This window comes from Geotrypetes seraphini, chromosome 6, assembly GCF_902459505.1.
Source record: "Geotrypetes seraphini chromosome 6, aGeoSer1.1, whole genome shotgun sequence".
NCBI classification, from domain to species: domain Eukaryota; kingdom Metazoa; phylum Chordata; class Amphibia; order Gymnophiona; family Dermophiidae; genus Geotrypetes; species Geotrypetes seraphini.
Genome location: NC_047089.1, coordinates 24,866,955 through 24,881,186, shown reverse-complemented (window position 1 = coordinate 24,881,186; position 14,232 = coordinate 24,866,955). Strand labels below are relative to the sequence as shown.

The 14,232-nt window shown below is 45.7% G+C and overlaps 1 protein-coding gene across 3 annotated transcripts in view; it reads right to left on the bottom strand.

Annotated features, from left to right (window-relative positions):
• FOLH1B (folate hydrolase 1B) overlaps window positions 1-14,232 on the bottom strand; it is a 104,774-nt gene that overhangs the window by 61,110 nt on the left and 29,432 nt on the right. The window contains exon 1 of one of the 3 annotated variants that reach the window (XM_033950121.1): window positions 222-444. The exons of the other annotated variants lie outside the window; for them this stretch is intronic. Within the exon in view, the coding sequence (XP_033806012.1) occupies window positions 222-417 (196 nt within the window). The 5' untranslated portion in view covers window positions 418-444. Of the gene's footprint in view, window positions 1-221; window positions 445-14,232 lie in introns of those variants that run through there. 3 annotated transcript variants of the gene reach the window in all.

The window sequence follows — 14,232 nt, the reverse complement described above, 5'->3', positions numbered from 1 at the left end:
ATAGACCTCTGGTCTGTCTCAGCGGAGGCACCTTCTTATGTTCTTATGTTCTTATCCCCTTCCATCTTCCATACCTAAACCTTAATATGCAGGCCCCTCAGTCGGCACAGCCAATGTTATCCGCACCCACCTTGAATGAGAGTTGTGACAGTCCTGAATGAGTTAGGGGTCGGTGATCATATACAGTCAGGAAGCAAAAATGCGTTCATAACAGTGCATACCTATAATGAATCCCAGAAGAAGAAGCCCGACTGCCACCAGGGCCACAGCAAAGAAACTGCGTGAACTGAAGCTTTTACTAGCCATAGTTGATTCGGGTTCTTCGCTCTGAAGGGAGCTCCACATCCTGTGTTCTTCACTTTCTTTAATGGAACAAGCGGTGCAAAGCCAAGGCAGGAGGAGTGAAAACCAGCTCATGGAATGCTTGGGATCTGCTGCCGGTCTGCACTGTACTTAAGTTTTCTGAGCCTTCTCTCTCATCTCCCGCCCTTCTTGGAAGGCAGACTGGGTCAAAGGTCGCCTTGTTTCATTCACTTATTAGGAAGCTAGGAAGCTTGTATAAGCTGTTATGAAAACAGACCTCTGGTATATCCCTTGAAACGTGCTTGTGTTAAGATATGGTGCCATTTCCCTGGGAGCAAACACAGAAGGGTAAAACCACCGCAAAAAACTAAAAAAAAAAACAACCAACCAAAAAGAAAGTGGAAGTTCCCACTCAGGTGTGTCAAAAATATTAAAAGACTTATTAAAAACTAAAATATACAAAACCAGAATACAGTAAAAGTGATGTACAACTGGACCTACAAAAAAAACGTAATGTATAGCTGGACCCCTGGGTCAATCGTGGGTTAATTTAGTAAGCTTGCATTAGACACTATGTGGGCCTGATTCTATGAGGTGCCTAGGTTAGATGCTCAAATGAGGTTCAAACACTATAAAAAAAAAAAAGTGTTTAAATGAAGGGAAAAGGATCTCAGAAATCCACGCCAAAGAACATTTCAATCTCATATGGCTCAATTGCGGATGAGGGTTTTCGTTCATCGGTCCTCATAAAAACCTTCAAACGAATCACATTTTTTTCAAATTTCTTTCTTTAATTTTTCCAACGCTCTTGTATCTCATAAACTCTGTACAAACATCTTAAGGATTGTCCTAATGCTCAATAACTAATTATTAAGTGGCTGCAGTTGAAACAAGCCATTCAGAAGGGGTTCCCTGATTGGCGAAATCTAAAAAATGATTCATCTGTTGTTCTATTGTCCTTCGATACTCAACTTCTGGAAGTCAATATGGGGACAGATTAATCAACAATTCATTTGACATATGAGGTAGTTATATGTGGTACATTATTACATACTAGTCTTGGTGCTAGAATATATGTGTGTGTGTCTGTCTTTATTTCTTTTTCTCTCTCCTTAGTCGCTTTCTGTATTTCTGTCTTTTCTTTTCTTTTTTTTCCTTGGCTGTCCACAACCACCCTTTGCCTGCTCCCCGTCCATTCTCCCTTCCTTTTACCTCCCCTGTGTCCTCCACCACCCCATCACTGCTCACCTTATCCAGCAGCAGCCCTTCTCCCTTTGTTTTACCTCCCCCTGTCCATCATCACCTCCTTCCTGCTCCCCCTGTCCAGCAGTAGGCCTCCCTTCATTTTTCTGCCCCCCCCTGTCCATTACATGGGCTCAGTTCCATAGGGAGCAATGGAGAAACCATAGCATTCAAAAGCTGCTCTTAACAGTCTGGAACACAGTCCCACTACTTTTCAGACTCTGGAGCAGCAGGGGTCATCTGCTCCTGCCCCTCCCTTCCAGACAGGAAAAGGGGCAGGGAGGCTATGAACTGGAACAAAAAAACAGTTTCTAATCCAGCCACTCTTCTTCTGCTGCTTCTGTCCCCTGGCCAAATGGCTGGCTGGCTGGCCTACTCCCCTGGATCGGCGTTCTGTGCAGGAGTTGCGGCCATTTTGAAGATCTGTCTGCCCTGCTCCTTGCCTTAGTATATTTTTAAGTTGAAAGACGCGGCGGCGGCAGCTCCTCTCAAGATCCCCGACTGCATCGGACTTTCGACGCAGGTGGGGATCCTGAGAGGAGCCGCTGCCTCGTCTTTCAACTTAAAAATATACTAAGGCAAGAAGCAGGGCAGACCGAAGAACAGCACGGCCGACAGCCTCCACGTCCGACATCCGCCTCGGGGGAGGAGAGAGAGTGTTTCGCGCGCATGCGCACTCCTATCTGCGGTGCCCTACAGCGCACGGAAAATGGAACACGCGATGGGAGTGCGCATGCGCGGCTTAGGCTATTATTATATTAGATTAACCCCCCCCATGGATCGATAAAAATGCTGGCTTTTCTTAATTATGACTGGGATAGCTATGCAGATGGTAACTCGAAACTGGAAAAATAATGAGCGCCTAAATTTTCCTTTTTGGTGGGCCAATCTATGCTCCAGCTATAGATATGAAAAAAATGAATGCTGACCTATTGAGGCATAGTAATTTATTTAAACTGGTTTGGGGTCCGTTGACGTCTTTTGTTACTTCACTGTAGTTACCTTTGGTTTTTGTTTGTTACCACACACATCCAGGGAGAGGGGGATACTTCCATCTTAATTTGGGTCCTTTGAGAATATACATTCAGGGTGGGATTAAATTACTACATATTTGAATCATTGAGAGGATGGGGGGTGGGGAAAATTGGTTGTTCACGTATATTTGTAAGACAAATGTGCTTTTCTTGATATATTACATGTTGTTATATTTGTATTTTGCACTGTTAATATGTGGAAAATCAATAAAGAATTTTTTTTAAAATTATTAAGTGGCTGAAAAGCAGCATATCAAGTTAGGCCTTTAATAAAGCACTTACGGTAACTGGCATAAGACGAGGGGCTGCTTTTATTCCTGTTGCTGGCCATCGTGTGGTGGCGCAACTCTCTGACTGTTCTGCCCTGCGTAGGAGCTTTCACAGTTTGTTTGGCTGTTCTCTGCCGATTCCAGTTGTTATCCGTCAGGTTTCCTACAATTAGGACCCCTGAGGAAGGAGTGTTCCTTCGAAACACGGACCGGGTCGGGTCGGGGTTCATCGATCCTTTTGGATACAAACTAGAGAATGACACGGGGAAAAAATCTGTCCCCGTCACTGCACCGTCCCCGGCCCACCATCCTCTGCACCGCCCCGTCACCGCCGTTCCCTTCACCGCCCCGTCACCGTCACCGCCATCCCTTTCACCGCCCCGTCACTGCCACTGCCATCCCATTCACCGCCGTGTCACCGTCCCCGCTGCATCCATATAAGCCTTAGTACTGTAATATTTAGCTTATTCCTTTCTTATAAATCAAAGTTCCTGCTGCTGAACTAGAGAAAGAGATGTTCAGCTGGCAGGGCTTTGTTTATAAATTTTTATCTACACAACTAATATACTACTTTATCCTAAAGCAAAAAATAAATAAATAGAATTTTTTTTCTACCTTTGTTGTCTGGTTTCTGCTTTCCATATCTTCTCATTCAATTCCTTCCATCCACTGTGTGTCTTCTCTCTGCGTCTTCCATTTGCTGTTATTGTGCCTCTCCCTTCAACCCCCCCAATTGGTCTAGCACCCATCTTCTTTCCTCTGCTCCCCCATAGTCTGGCATCTGTCTTCTTCCCTTCCAGCGTCTTCTCCCCACTCTGCCTTCCACATTTCCCTTCAGGGTCTGTTCCTCTCTACCCTCTTTCAATGTCTGTTCTATTCCTTTCCACCACCACCCTTCCCTCCCTCCTTTACCATCTGTTCCTTTCTACCACCCTTCTTTCATATCTTCTATCAGTCCTCCCCACCATCACTAGCAGTCTCTCTTCTCCCTTACCATGAGCAAATAGAACTTCTCAAAATTGTATTGCTGAGGCATTATTTCTAATGCCTCAGCATTAGACATCAATTTTATAATTCTTACTGTCTGCTCTGATTTCATTCATAATTTGGTTTGTGTTGTGGCTGAGGATTCCATGAGGCATTTAACCTTTTCCTGTCTCTTGAACTGTGATTTCAAGTTGATTCCTTCAATAATGGAGTCTCACAGCAGTAGCAGTTTTCTCTTTTGGGCTCTTTTGACATTGTTTAAGGGATTTCTTGTACATTTGGTGCTGGTCTTCTTTGATGAGGTCACTTCAGAATCTATTTCCAAGGAAGATAAACTTTTTCCCTTTCACTCCCTCCTTCCTTGTGTGAGCCGGGAACACTCGGTCCCCGCAGCCCCCACCCGCACGCCGGCTCGATCGTTTAACCAGCTTCCTCTCTCAACCTCACCTTAGTTTGCCGGCTTTCTTTTTCGGCGACCGGCACGCTTTCAAAAAGCCACGCACGCGCGGCTGCTCAAAGTTCAATCTTCTGCTCTGCTGCAACTTCCTGTTTCTGGTTGGGTCAGAGCAGATTGAATACTGAGCAGCCGCGCATGCGCGGCTCTTTGAAAGCGTGCCGGTCGCCAAAAAAGAAAGCCGGCAAACTAAGGTGAGGTGGAAAGAGGAAGCTGGTTAAACGATCGAGCCGGCGTGCGGGTGGGCGGGTGGGGGCTGCGGGGACCGCGCGATCCTTGATGCCTCACTGCGGTGACAAGACCATTCATCGCTCCAGGGGGCGGTGAATGGCCTTGTCCCCGTCCCCGCAGAGGCTGCTATTTTTCATTCCAAGTTTTGGTGGGTTACCCGCGGCTAAACGCGGTAGCCGCAGGTAAACCGCCACCGTGTCATTCTCTAATACATACAAACTGTTATATGATTATATTTACTATTTATTTTTTTAGGATCGTTCAATTAAAGACTTGGGGGGCTCCTTTTAGTAAGCTGCGATAGCGTTTTTAAGCGCGTGCTGAATTGCCCCACGCGGTAGACACTAATGCCGGCACCAAGCTGGCGTTAGTTCTAGCCGCGTAGTGCAGGGTTTAGCGCACGCTAAAATTCTGCACGCGCTAAAAACGCTATCGCAGCTCAGTAAAAGGGACCCTTGGTATCTTGTACATCACCACTGCAGTTTTGGCCTTTGCTTCTCTACTCGATAGTTCTGTTGGATTTTTTGTTTGTGGTATTTTATGTCAAAACCCAAATTGTCTGACGGGACCCGTTTCATCCCGCAAACTGGACTTTGTCAAGGTACGTTGTCGGTCTACCATTTAATTTATAACATTTTATTGAAGGAATCAAATAAATATACAATAATATAATACAATAAGATATTCATTACAATTATATTCACAATTCTAATTTTTCCATACATATTTCTATCATTCCTCCAAAATAAATTTCCATATAACCTATTTCATACCTCTATACACTCCCCCAGTTCTCTTCCCCTTCCCTTCCCCTCCCCCATTCTTTTTATTTCCAATTATTACATTACATTACTGATTTCTATTCCGCCTCAACCTTGCAGTTCTGGGCGGATTACAAAAGAGACAACTGGACATTTCCAGGATAATTACAGAGAGAATTCTGGTCCTTTCCAGGAGAAGTTACAAGAATAATGGAGCTGTATATTTCAAATTATAACATTGTAATAAATGAATTAAGCAAATATACAATTCAAGTATTTCCATACATATTACTATCATTCCTCCCCTCCCCCCTAGAATGGAAGGTGACACAAAATACCAGGTATTAGAATGCAACGAATGTTTCCAAAGCTTCAATATAAAACATTAAGAGGTCTTTATTATATGGTATATGTGTTATGAGATATTGAAGAGTTGGGAGGGAAAGGGATAAATTATATTTAATATGAAGAATTATAGAATTTCAAGTGACGTATTTAAGTTAAAATGATGTTACTTTTTGATGCATTTGATGTAAGTTATAAAAATAAATAAAATAATTTTTTTTAAAAAAAAGGGGTCCTTTTATCAAGCCGTGCTAGCGGGATTAGTTAGCGCATCGGACAGTTTATCACGTGCTAACCCCCACGGCCGGCTAAACAACTAACGCCTGCTCAATGCAGGCGGTTTAAAGTGTGTTAAACCCCTACCGCAGTTTGATAAAAGGACCCCAAAGAATCATACTTCGTGCTCTAAAGGAAAGATTTTGAATATATTGGTCCCAAATTTTCAAAAAGAGACGAGTTTGTCTAGGAAATGTACGCACCTCCCAAACCTCAAATAAAATTAAACGATGGAGTTGGTTCCTCCAATGCCAAAAACTAGGAGGATCCTTCTGTAACCAATATTGCTTTGTTTAAGCCAATATTGCTTTGTTTAAGCCCTCCCTCCCCTCCGACATCAGCGCTGACGTCGGGAAGACTTCCGTTCGGCTCTGTGCTGCAAGCAGAGCAGGTAGAGAGAAGAGCCGCGCGACTGAGTACATCCAGCCCCGCAGGAACCCCGCGACCCTCGGAGGCGTCCCCACGGGATCCCCGCGACCCTAGGGGGCGTCCCCACAGGATCCCCGTGACCCGAATGGGGAACCCGCGGGATTCCCGAATGGGGAACCCGCAGGATGCCCGCGGGTCCCGCGGGATTCCCGTCGTCCCCGTTCCCGTGCAGCTCTCTAGTTTAGTGTGCCAGAGCTAAAAAAAAATAAAAAAAAGTTTGAGAGACACTGCTTTAGAGAATAGGATTTGATATATGAACTCCAGTATAGTTACCGTAAACCTCTGGGTCTTAATTATTATATTGAATGCAATGTTATCATCGACACCTACATCTGGTTCTTTGTCATATGCTGTTCATTGTCTATATTTTTGTGTTTTACAACTTTAAGTCAGCTTCTATTCATCACTGCATCAGAAGATTAGATGATTTTTGCATTGGTTTGTGTTCATTCACATAAAGTTATTTGAACTTAAAATACCGTGTTTCCCCCGAAAATAAGACAGTGTCTTATATTGCTTTTGGGTCCAAAAAACACACTAGGGCTTACTTTTGGGGAAGTCTTATTTTTTTCATGTACAACAATCATCTCTCCCTTCCTCTCCTCCACCCCAATTCTTCCTCTTTTCTTTCTCCCCCCCCCCATGTGCAGCATCTTTTATCCGCTCTCATCCATCCCTTTGTGCAGTATCTTTCTATCCCTCCCTCCCTCACATCCCCCTGTGCAGCAGAACCCCACCAACCCTCCCACCGTGAGACTGACTTACCTCCGCTCCGAGGCCTCTTAAATCAGCGGCGGTGAGGGTTGCTGAATCGACGAGTCTAATTTTTTCAGCAAATCAGGCAGCAAAGTGTCAAGGATGGAGTCAGGGAGTATCAGGGACATTCGGGAGGGGAGCTTCGGAGGTTGATCTTAACTAGGGCTTATTTTTGGAGTAGGGCTTATATTAGGAGCATCATTCAAAATCATGCTAGGGCTTATTTTCTGAATAAGTCTTATTTTCGGGGAAACAGGGTATCATCACATCTTTGGAAAACCAGCATAAAAGAGTTTGAGGTTACCACTGATGAAATCACGGCGTGAATGCTGAGCTGCTATTATCAATGGTAAGATTTGGGAAACGTTGCAATGTGTGTCCATTCCTGTTTTGAGCAGCTGTGGCGTTTAAAGTAATGAATTTTCTTTTGCAGATATACAGCTCCTGACACAGTATTTAGTAAAATACAGCAGCTGTGAGAGTACCATAATGTATTGGACTGTCAAGTTATAGCAACAGCAGTAGCATGTTGAAGTAGGGCCTTTGCACATGTTCCAAGCATCATTCTACAAATAGATTGCGACACAGATAAGTCAATTCTTTTTTTTTCACATTTATAGACTTTGGCCCCGATTCTATAAATGGTGCCTAAAACTTGGTGACCTGTCTAAAGCGCACCAGAATTTGGCGCGTCGACAATACTGCAGCGACATCTGCACCCAGGACATATGCGCACCACCGCTTCTGCCACTTTTAAGCCTTTCCATTAGCGTTGTGAAGGGTGTGTGTAGGGGGGAACCCCCCACTACATTTAAAAGTCCTCGCGCTCCTGTTGGGGGTGTGGGGGAATACACTGAAAACTCCTGAACTACACTACACTGAAAACTCCCGAACACCAAAAACGGAAAGGAGAACAGGAGTCTTCAGTGTACTTGGGGGGTTCCCCCCAACCCCCCCCCAACGGGAGCATGAGGACTTGTAATTGTAGTGGGGGGATCCCCCCCCATATATCCCTTCACAGCACTAACGGAAAGGGTTAAAAGTGGCAGAAGCGGCGGTGCGCATTTGTCCTGCATGCAAATGTCGCCACGGAATTCTTGGTGTGCCAAAGTCTGGCGCGCTTTTGACAGTGTACCCTAAAACTTAGGTGCCAAGTAATGTGGCACTTAGGCACAATTCTATAAATGTTAGGTGCACTATATAGAATTACGCCTAGAGGCACTTAAAATGGGCTTAGGCATAGATATTTATGCCAGGGGTTTCTTGGCCTAAATGAATGTGCCTAAGTTATGCGCCTACTGGCACATACGTCCAAAACAGGTGCCTATATGAAAAACACACCCAGGATCCGCCCTCTAACCACACCTACTTTCTGAAAGCATATATTTTAAAACAGCACAAGATATAAATGATTTTTAAAAATATATATCTAATATAATAAAACGGTAGGCCGCGCATGCGCAGTTCCATCGCGTGGGTCCGTTTTCCGTGCGGCTGTCAACCCGTGCTGTTTTTGCTCTGCCCTGCTCCTTGCCTGAAGTCCTCTCTCCTCCCCCGAGGCGGATGTCAGACGCGGCGCCTGTCAGCCGTGCTGTTCTTCGGACTGCCCTGCTCCTTGCCTTACTATATTTCCCCACCTGTGTCGGAAGTCCGACGCAGGTGGGGATCATGAGAGGAGCCACCGCCGCGTCTTTCAACTACAAAAAAAAATAAATACTCGCTTTTAAAATCTTCAGGCGCGAGCGGCGGCTTGCCACACGCGCCCCAACTTCCCAACGCCAAGCGCCCTTTTAAAATCTTCAGGCGCGAGCGGCGGCTTGCCGCACACGCCCTGACTGCCAAACCCCCCTGCCGGCATCTATTTTTCCACCTCCTCCTCCCTCTCGCATGCTCACAGCGTTTAAATGGAAAGCGCTGCGCTGTGCTGCCACTGGCCTCACCATCTCCTCTCCACTGCGGCCCGCCCTCTCACAACTTCCTGTTTCCGCTAGGGTTGGGCGCACTGTAGAGAGGCCAGCAACAGCGCGGTGCAGCGCTTTTCTGTGAGGCAAGTAAATTTCTGTGGGGCATATGCACAAGGGGAGCAGCAAATGAATGCTGCTGGACGGGGGAGGGAAAAGGAAGGAACGGGGGGAGCAGGCAAGGGGTGGGTGCACAGGGAAGAGGGGGAATGCTGCTGCTACACAGGGAAAGGGGGGATGCTGCTGCACAGAGAAGGAGGGAATGCTGCTGCTGTACAGGGAAGTGTGGGTGAATGCTGCTGTACAGGGAAGGGGGGAATGCTGTTGCTGCTACACAGAAGGGGGAATGCTGCTGTTGCTGCACAGGAAAGTGGGGGAGGGGGGAAGGGAAAGGTGGCCAGGGAGCAATCTTGGTTTGCTTTGGGGGGAGACAAAAGGGGGCAATGGAGTGAGACAGAAAGATAGGCAGGCAGCGCATGAGAATGAAAAACAGACACACAGAAAGACAGCAGGCAGGGAGAGAAACAGAAAGAAAGAAACACAGACAGGCAAAGGGGGCCAGGAAGAGAAACAGACAGAAAGAAAGACAGACAGTGGGAGGGAAAGAGACAAAGAAAGGAAGAAAGAGACAGGGGCAGGGAGAGACACAGAAAAAAGACACATAGACATATTCTAGCACCCGTTAATGTAACGGGCTTAATGACTAGTATATATATAATTAACCATGCTAAAAAAGAAACAAACAGCTAAGAGAGAGACAATGCATTAAAAAAAACCCACCTATGGTCCATTTTAGAAAGCTGCAGCTGTGAGTACTGGCGTGGCAAATATGACGCAGCCCCTAGGAACTGAATGGGCTGCGTCACATTCGCCGCATGGGAATCAATAGCAGGGCTTTGTAAAAGGATCCCTTTGTCACTGGACAGATCAGGAAGAAATGAGGACACCTTGAGAGGATGCTGATCAGGCCAGTGGCCAGGGGTGTAGGGCAAATAGTGACCCTAGGTTGATGGCATGGGGGATGGGGAATGGGACCATAGATACAAAAGTTGATGGTGACCTGGATTGGCCATCGTGAAGATGGGCTACTGGGCTAGATGGACCAATGGTCTGACCCAGTAAGTCTGTTCTTATGTTGCCCAATCTACTAGTGCATTTGAGAAGCATTATGGGATTGTAACCATGTCCATCATGGTGGTATTGCTGGTAATGAGTGGAAATCCACATCTATAACATCTAACAGTCTTTGTAATGTATGTGTCCCAAAATGAACCATCTCAAAAGGCATATATTATGAATATAGGTAATACAGAAGCAGAGCTATGAAAGAAGAATACATCCAGGCAGAGCACCTGTTCAGGAGTAGGTCTCATGTCCATCAGTTGTGAATGCACATTTATGATCTATGAATAACGTGTTTTAACCATCTATCTTCCATCCCAGAGAGGTAATAACTACTACTGTAACCCAACAAGCCCCTACCTTATGGGGTGGGTGCAATCTGAATCAGCACATACCAGCTCTTACTGATGCCACTACCAAAGGACAAGCCCCCCGCCCCCCTTTAACCAGCAACAGATCCAGTGAAGAACCTGGATTGCAGCTATTATGCCAGTTCCTAGAACAGACTCGTCAGCAACACATCAATGCTATCTGACCACAAAGTAGAAATTAATATGTGCCAGACATGGGCAGATCCTCTTCTAACACAGATTAAGGGATCATATGATGATGGTTTTGGATGCAACCACCTTTCAAATCCTAGACTTTGTGAAAGTGAATTGAAGGAAACAGAAAAAGATGTCTTCCTTCCTCATATACAGTGCAAACTACAAGTACAGTATAGCTGGGATGTACATTTCCCACCACAGACACATTCTAGTCCCAAATATTTTTACTATCAACAGTTCCATTCTATTTTTATGGTCTAGGCATTCTGTTTCCTCTCTTGGGCCTGTTCCAGTCCACCTGTTCCACTTTCCTTGTGCCAATCTTTTCCAGGCTATCCATTTCATTCCTCCTCTCATCTTCTCTTTCGGCCTCTTTTACAAAGCTGCGCTAGCGGCTGCGCTGTGCTAATGGCCCCGAAGCCCATTCGGGTCACGGGGATCCTGTGGTGACGCCCCCTAGGGCTTCGGGGCTGTTGCCGCACGGCAGCCGCTAGCCCGGCTTTGTAACTGAGGCTGTTTGTTAGGGTTACCATTTTTTGAGCCGCAAAAAATCTGGACACATAGCCCCATCCTGTTCTGCCTCTGGTCCTGCCCTATCGGCTCTGCCCCAATCCGACCCAGCTCCTCCCAATTCCGCCTCCAACCCCTTACCCACAAACCTCCTCTCTTCTTCCCCGACAAGCTCAGGCTGCGTCTGGAGGGCCTGGAGCATGCGCGGATATGTGTGTGTGATCATCCGCACATGCTCAGATGCCCTTCAGATGAGGCTGGAGCTTGTCGGGGCTTTCCAAAACCCAAACAAATTGCCGGGTTTTGGAAAGTCTGTCCGGGACCCCGGACAGTCCTCTAAAAAAAAAAACGTCTGGATTTTCCCGGACATCTGGTAGCTCTACTCTTTGTTCTTTGAGCGTGGTTAATCCACTGAGGCACATTCAGTCCAAGAGGATGGTGAGGGTGGAGAACCGAGGGAAGGATCAAGAGTGTTGCCAGTCACTCTATTATCCCACCCGTTTGTTTCAGCCCTGACAGAGGGTTAATTATAGCAAGCAACAGAAAAGATAATGGTATTCTATACCAGTGTTTCTCAACCCCTTGCCAGTCAGGTTTTCAGGATATCCACACTGCGTTTGCACACACTGCCTCCATTATATGCAAATGTCTTTCATGCATATTCATTGTGGATATCTTGAAAACCTGATTGGCAAGGGGGTACTCCAGGACCGAGTTGAGAAACACTGTTCTATACTGTCAAGTGACCCCCTGGAAAAAAAGGGCTGCTAACACACTTCTTTGATGTACTGACTGTGCCCCTTTGTGCTGTCAGAGAAAGCATTCATGCCGTAGAAAAGAAGAAGGATTCAAAGTACAAACCGCAAAGGAACGGAAAAAAAAAAAGCACAAAGGGCCTTCAAGTTCCGGGTAATCCTGCTTTAATGATGGGCCCAACACGGGCGGTGTTTCGGCGTCTCTGCCTGTGTCAGGGGTCAGAAGGTCTTGTAATTCAGGTTAAAAGATCAAAATACTCATTGAACAAAGTTTTTGCCCAAACTAGTGAAAAAGAAACGCACTCGGACTAACGGTTAATCTGGTGCCACAAAGAACTGAGCCGCGCACGTGCAGGGGCATAAACAAAAGATACGTCTAAGTCTGATGCCTAAAGTTGGCAGTGGGAAAATATCCATTCTCAAAAATTACATCTAAAATATATATTTTTAAAATCATCTGTCTGGATGTCCAGGCTATTGTTCATTCAGATCGCCAGGTCATCTATCTATATACCACATTCTCGACCAAAATTTTGTCCAAGTTCCAAATGCCCAGAAAAAGACCATTTGGACGTGGGAGGGGCCAATCTTGTAATGGACTGGCCATGGCTACAGAGCAGTGGCATACCTTACAGGGCACTGCTGTGAACTTCACAAAAAGGGTACCACATAAACATCTCATCAGAACTCCCTTATAGGTTATGGTGAGCCCCCCAAATATTCCCAAAACCCACTACACCCACTTATCTCAACCCCAATAGCCCTTTTGGCTGCAGGTACCATCTATATGGCAGTACAGTAGGGTTCCACCTGCATGTAGTGGTTAAGAGTGGCTTATGGACCTGCGTCATCCTGTCTATGGTTCAGTAGCCCACCCCCCAGACTACTTAAGCCACCTCTGTACAGCTCTACTAGGCTTTCCTATGCCAAATGATAATGTGCTGGAGGCAGGTATGTACGTTTTTATTCTGAACTTTGGGGGGGGGGGGGTCAGTGTGTGTGGGGGGAGGGGGGTCTTTACTTTGTCCCTGCAGTGGTTATCTGGTCATTTTGGATAATTTTTGGGCACTTATACTTGGTTTTAGATCAACTAAGTCACAACGTATAAGTTCCGTCTAGGCAGCCTCATCAAACTTTCGATTATCCATGCAGTGCGACTAAGTCTAGATCATCCTACATCCCACCCTAACCACTCCTCCAGAAACACTCCTTTCAGCTCTGGGCGCACAGCAGGATTCGGAGGCCTAAAAGGTCTCTGGATACTTCTAAAAACCTGTTTTGATTATCGGCACTTGAATGACCTGACTTTTAGATCATCCAAGCGCTGACTTGGGCGGTTTTTTAGAAGTAGTTTTGTTTCGATAATGATCCCCTTAATGATGAAGTCCAGTGACCATTTTAGTAGCCATCTTCTTGACTGACTTCATCCTATTCATATCTGTCTGAAGGTGCAATTTCCAAAATATTCTAAATGAAGTCTTGTCCGAGATTTATATGGTCCCAAGGCACAGGGGACACACTCAATACGCTCAATACACTTGATCTTTTCAGGATGAATAAGACCTATCTATCAGATATAGGTCAGGATCTAACATCCAGAGAGTGGTAGAAAACTGGAACACTCTTCCGGAGTCTGTTATAGGGGAAAACACCCTCCAGGGATTCAAGACAAAGTTGGACAAGTTCCTGCTAAACTGGAACGTACGCAGGTGAGGCTGGACTCATTTAGAGCACTGGTCTTTGACTTGGGGGCCGCCACGTGAGTGGACCACTGGTCTGACCCAGCAGCGGCAATTCTTATGTTCTTATAGTGGAAAGTGTGAGACCATCAAAACTCACCCAAAACTTACTGTACTGTCATACATGTGACACCTGTAGCTATAAGGGTTAATGGGGCAGTAGGTGAGTACAGTAAGTTTTGGAGGAGTTTTGAAATGCACTATAATGGGGGTTATGGTGAACACTGTACCTGGCACCCTTTATGTGAAATTCACAGCTGTGTCTCCTAATGTGCCCCACTGCTCTATTGGCATGTCTGGGTGGTCAGTCCATTATAAATACTGACCCTTTCTATGTTCAACTGGGCTTGTTTTGGATGTTTTGCATTTAGACGTTTTGATTTTCGAAAATGGCCAATAAAGATAGATGTCATAGGTTCATAGTTTTATTTAAATTTTGATTAAATGCTTATCCAAAGGTACAAAGCGTTGTACATATTTAAAATAGCTGGGAAACAGACATTTTAAATA